Source organism: Vigna unguiculata, chromosome 9 (genome assembly GCF_037176805.1).
Source record: "Vigna unguiculata cultivar grain cowpea cultivar isolate G323 ecotype 2 chromosome 9, ASM3717680v1, whole genome shotgun sequence".
Taxonomy (NCBI): Eukaryota; Viridiplantae; Streptophyta; class Magnoliopsida; order Fabales; family Fabaceae; genus Vigna; species Vigna unguiculata.
Window position 1 is genome coordinate 15,932,521 of NC_140800.1, and position 6,317 is coordinate 15,938,837.

The window sequence follows — 6,317 nt, forward strand, 5'->3', positions numbered from 1 at the left end:
TTTTGCATCTCCTCGTTTGCCTTCCGTAGCTGTTCCTGTTGTTGAAGGACGTCTTCTAACCGTCGGTGTGTTTCTTCAACTTCTTTGCGTAGTCGCTCTCTCTTGCCTAGAGCCTCTTCTCGAAGAGTCTGAAGATCTTCCTCTGCTTTCTTACGAGTTTCCTCCCTCTCCTTCTCTAACTAAATTTGATCAGCCTCCGCTTTCAGTTTGATCTCCTCATTTTGTCGTTGCAGCTCCAGGATACTCTGCATTATCTGCTGCCTAGTCGGTCCTTCTCGTGTTGCACCTCTGCCTCTATTCATCATCAGCTCTGTCTCTTTCTGCTCATTCTTTAGTGGGGTCAGGATCGAGTTTTACCGTGCCCCACGGAGGGCGCCAATGTTCTAGTCAAGAAAAGTACCAGATAATTCTTAACCAAAAACAAAAAGAAAGGAAAATTTGTAACCCAAGCTTGAGACTTGTTTAGGTCAAAAAATAATTCGTCCCATGACCATGGGAATAAAACTCTTATTTATAGAATAATCAGTTACAAATATTAAATCCTATAGATAATACAAAATGAAATTATCTTTTTCCCCTAAAATATCTCTAAATATAATAGCAACCTTACATTTATTCAACAACCAACTAAATCCCTTAAATGCCAAGCACAATTTATTTGACATTTTTAACCTCGGCCCTACCCGATCTACCAGGTATCTTTTTATCCCACTCGACCACCAGATTTTCCTAACTATGACCTCGGTAAAACACCGAAATAATTCTCTGGCCGAGTACAATTAGTAATATTATTATATTATTAATAATATTAATATTATTTTTATTATTATATAATGTTATTAATTACTAATATTACTAATATTAAAAAAATAATAATAAATAATAATAATTTTATTATTAATATATAATAATAATAATTATATCTTATTAATAATAATTTATTAATTATTATTAATATTATTACTTATATATTAATATTATTAATTATTATTTATATTATTACTAATATATTATTATTAATATATAATAATTATTATTATTAATATTAATAATAGTTATAATATTATTAATAATTATATATAATAATAATTATTGTTATTATGATATAATAATAATACTGTTAATAATTATATATTGTTATATAATAATAATAATAATAATAATAGTATAGTTATTATTATATAATTATTATTCAATGTGTAGGAACTAAACAGTGATCAAGTTTCAACGAGAGACTATTTTCAAATTAAGTTCAAACTTGAGGGATAAAAACATTTTTTTTTTAATTTTTATGAAAAATAATTTTTTTATATAAAAAATTAAATAACATGTGACATGTCATTTGTTATTTTTAACACCGATCAAAAATATGAACTAAAAATAATAATTTTAAATTTCAGAGAATAAATAGTGACCAAGTTTCAACAAAGGATATTTTTTAAATTTGGATCAAATTTGAGGGACAAAAGCATATTTTTCCCTAGAAAAAACTACAACAACTTGTCCCCGGTTTTCCAGTGACTGTGGCATGCTTCCACATATAACTTGAGACATTTTTTCATGAAAGGTAATTGAAAATTAATGTTTAACTTGAAGTTTCTAAAACTGAAAGTTACACAGGACTATGAGGCATTTTTGGTTGTACATTTGTCTCTACTTCGCGTTATAGTGATAAAAACTGGAAAGAAATCATGCATTCCGAAATCACCTCCTATATCTGCACCTGCTATCAGTGCCTTTCAATTATCAATACCCTTTTTCATGCGCGCAGTTTCACTAGCACTGCTATTGGCATGTGACTCCATATCACCATGGCCAATAACACCACCCTCTTTGATGGAGAGTTGGCTACAAGAAACAAGGGAAGCGAGCATGGAATTAAGGCCATAGGGATTGATGGAACTGCGTGGCCAATGGTGGATGCGTGTGTGGTGCAGAAGGTGGGGATAATACATTTTATGGGTTGCAGGAAAAAAGAGAAGTGGTGCAGGAAGAAATCAACCATTGTAGCTTCCTCTGTCTTCTTATAAGGACAATAGACATGTTTATAAAATTAAGCAAACCACCTGGTGCTGACTTGGCTAATACTTTTTATATATGAATTTGTGCATATTTATGCATAAAGTATCATTTACAAGTTTCTGTATTTAGTTTTATTATAAAATGAGACAATTATAAAATTAAAATATTAAGTTCTTTATAAGAGAATTCAAGTAACAATCAGAAAAAAAAAACATCATGTAAGAAAGATCTAAAAACATAAGCTCTTCTACTCAAAGGCCGGATTACTAACATATCTACAGTCGAACTTCCAACAATAAAAAAAAACATTATGTAGTGCAAATAAATCATGTCCACTTTTTCCCTTCGAGATTTCTTTCTCTTCTTCTGGGTCCTTTTTTTTCCCTTCTTGTACATTATTAGGATTATAAAGCACTGCTTCTCCTCCTAAGCATTTGCCAAGTTTTCTATATACAACAAACCATGAAAATCAGAGAGTTTCTCAGAAGACAAATTTGAAATATACTCAACTGTATCATGCATTCTTTTCCTCTTCTTGTGGTGCACATCAATAGATTTATCAGATGGGTTGCACATGTTTTGTTTTCCATTATAGATCTCCTGAGTAAATTGTGCTGAAGCAATTTTCTGAGCAATTTCCATGGGGAGAACCTCAATATCAAATTCGCATCTCAGACAAAGTTAGCTTGCCAATTTGTCTAGTGACATTTGAATTCTGCATGTCTAGTATATTCTCATGCTGCAAAAGTGATCATCCAATAAAGATAAAAATAGTTAAGTCAGACATATGCAAGAAAAACATGGAGTAAAAAAGGAGCCAACAAAAGAAATTTAAAACAAATCCCTGATTATATGAATTCAGACATGTAACCAGGTACCATCCATAACTACTAAACAATTATTTAGTGCTGATATATAATACAACAAGGCAAATAATTATGTATTGCTTCCAGAGGATACTGAAAACCCTATTTTCCAAAGTTAACCAATCTGTTAGTGCTACTGTTTTATGATCATAAAACCAAACATTGTAATAATTTAGGGGACTGTTAAACCCCTATAGGAATTCAAACAAAACCAACTAATCCCCTAATGTAGTGTGTAGGGCAGACCTTAGGTATCAATCTAGGAAATAGCTAAAAATGTAGTGAAAATAGTGTGAGAACCTGAAACTATGTCTAACATTGGGAAAATGTAAAATATGAACTAAACATGTTAAAGTGCAATGCAACTTCTTCCTATATATTTCTAATGTTAAAATCAACACAAAAATGAAATTAAAACAAATCTACATGCTCAAAACAGTGAAACACGAATCAAATGCAAAAGCTGTGAAACAGAACTATTGTGTACCTGACAGCTATGGTGCAGATATGCTTCGAATCAGGGAGTGAATGGTGTAGAAATGAAATTATACTTTCCAATGAATATTATATGGATTGAATTGAAGATAGGAACTGGAAATTTTAACAAGCAAATATCAGAAATTGAAAACACTAAACTAAGATATCCTAAATTAGCTTAACTAACGAAATTAACATAAACAATAAACTAAACTAAGTTCTATTTGGTTTGATTTTCCAATTTTTGATGAAAAGAGAGATGAATTATGGATTAGAAACACAAAACAACAAGAAATCACCTATTAAAACTAATGGAGAGTGATTGGAACACTGAAGAATAAATATATCATAAATATACGTATGAACACGTCACACAAATTAACATTAACTCAAGAGCTGAAACTCAAAGTGAAGAGCCTAATTCTTGTTCTTTGAACAAGGATGACATTGCAGTCACTTGAGTATAGGTTAATGACATTGCATTCTTTAATTTCTAGAGCAAATCAACTAAAGAAATCAGTGTTGATGCAAGAACAAGAATTAATTTCTTCAATTTGAGTTTAAGCATGGGTTAAATTGAAAAAACATGTGAGAAGAAGAGAAGAGATGAATTTGAACGGTGGAAACAACATCAAACATAACAAACATAAAATAAGTAAAGAAATTAAAAATATAAAAACCAAATGTAGATGTTGTAAACCAAAATAGGTTCAACTCCAAATCTTCTCCATCACTTTGTAGTCTAGGCAAAGGGAGAACTCTAGAGAGAATCCTCTATCAAAGAAGTTAAACAATTGCTTTATTCACTTTTTTAAGATCTCTTCCATCATTTTATTCTAAAAATATTTCTTTTTTATGCTAGTTCAGATTCGTAAGTTAAAATGGATAAGTAACGAGGGTTAACAAGAAAAATTCATAAGAGCAATCGAAGCCAAGGACAGATCTATCACAGACAAAAAAATTTGAAAACTTTATTCATTAGGAGAGATTTTCGTTACATATTCCAACTAGAAAGAAGTAATCTAAAATCACTGAAAGATTAATCATTTAGGCCTTGTCTAACAACCAAAAGCTAATAAACTAGATAATAGTATTATCCACTACAAATCCCCTTTGTGTTAGATTATATTGCACCATAAAAAAAATAACCTCATGCATTTTAATCACTTAAACAATTTAAAAAATTTAATCAATTAGTTTTAATCAAACAATTTAAAAATCAAAAGTTTAATCAAACACTTTAAAAACTTTATTCATTAGGAAAATTGGTTTTACAATACAATATCAATAATGTTGGCCTAATGACCAAAAGTTAATATAAACTGAAGAATAGGAGGACTGATAACCAAAAGTTAATATAAACTGAAAAATAGTGTTATCTACGACCAAAAGCTAATATAAACTGCTGAAGAACAGTGTTATCCATCGCAGTGTCAGGTGTTATTGCAGAGTCAGATAAATCTCAACAAATACCTTCATGCATCAACCTCTTCACATGAGTTGCAGCTGAAAGATAAAAAAAATCTTCATCGAAAATTCCTATGTCTTTTGATGAGAAGTTTGACCAGTACTCCGTATCTAAATCAGAAAAACTAATGTGTGATAGATCCATCTGCTCCTCCTGTGTTTCCTGATGAGGGATGGAAAACTCATTTGGGATTGAATTTTCCAAAAGTACATGAGAGCCATTGCAGACTAATTCACTCTTCTTTTTTGTGTCAGTATCTGATTGCTCCTTCTGTGTTTCTTTATGAGGAATGGAAAACTCATTTGGGATTGAATCTTCCAAAAGTACATGAGAGGCATTGCATACTAATTCACTCTTCTTTTTTGTCTCAGTATCTGAATTTATAGGAGAACTGTGAAGGCTGGGTTTATAAGTTATTTCTTCGTCAGGACAGACCATAACAGTCTCAGAATGAGTAACAACATCCTTATTGCATGTTGTAACAGATTTATTGGTTGCTGTTCCAGGATGTGTTTCTATGATGGATGAGTTGGTGGGAACCTGTGACCGTGTAACTGTGGAATTTGCGATTAATGATTGAGTCCCTACTGATGGGAGCATGTTTAGACCTGAGAGAGTGAGCATATAAAGTAAAAGTGTAAAAATTAAATTCAAAAAATAATATTGTATGCTTAATAATATAGTCAGAAACCATTATACCTTTAAATTGATTTTTCTTGCCAGGTGGTCTACCACGAGGTTTTTTTGCAATTGTAGGCGCATCTATTGCTTCACTATTTTTTCTCTTGTGAGACTGCTGCCACTGTACCTTGTTGTCTGTGTTTGTGTTCTGTACAGAGTCCATACCAGTACACACGCCTAACAAAAAGAATCCAAAACTATAAAACTTCGAGCATTGTCATTTCAGCAATAAAAAAAACACCGATCTTTGAAGTGATGTACCTGAAGGGGTTTTATCAGCAACAGGGATTAGCCTCTGAAAGGTATGATAAGTATTGACGACACTTTGCACGTCCTGCACCAATTTCTGAACCCTAAACTGTTCTTGCATCATAGCAACCCTTTCTTGATTCAAGATTAAGTTTTCTTGATTCAAGATTAAGTTTTGTCGCTTCAGAGATATATAATCCTCGAGTATACGCCTAAGATTTAACGAAGGCTTGCATACCTAGAAAACAAAAATGGAAGAATTAAATGAAAAGGGTTAGAGAGAATGAGAAAAAGAATTGTGCGTTGTTAAAGGAGGAAAAAAGGGAAACCTGGTTGAATGGAGAACCGGAGAAGAGGGAGGAAGCCTCCATGCGGAAGGTGGCACGCGTGTGCGATAGGTTGTTGGCGCAGAGATAGTTGTCCACTATCAATGCAACTTGAGACGGCGAAATGTTAACCTTTCCCAACGATTCTTTCAGCGGCACCGTTTCTTGCATCATCTTTTGTTTTTTTCAGACTATAGAGAATGCAAGCAAAGGGAACTCACCGTGTCT

At 32.2% G+C, this 6,317-nt stretch overlaps 1 protein-coding gene across 1 annotated transcript; it reads right to left on the reverse strand.

The window, feature by feature from the left end:
* Positions 1-2,499: 2,499 nt before the first annotated feature.
* On the reverse strand, positions 2,500-6,317 carry LOC114164642 (uncharacterized). The gene is made up of 6 exons (XM_028049379.2): positions 6,093-6,317; positions 5,776-6,001; positions 5,533-5,691; positions 4,839-5,441; positions 3,376-3,479; positions 2,500-2,761 (listed from the first exon to the last, which is right to left on the reverse strand). The coding sequence occupies exons 1-5, from the start codon at positions 6,261-6,263 to the stop codon at positions 3,406-3,408; spliced, it is 1,233 nt and encodes a 410-aa protein (XP_027905180.2). The 5' UTR covers positions 6,264-6,317; the 3' UTR covers positions 2,500-2,761; positions 3,376-3,405.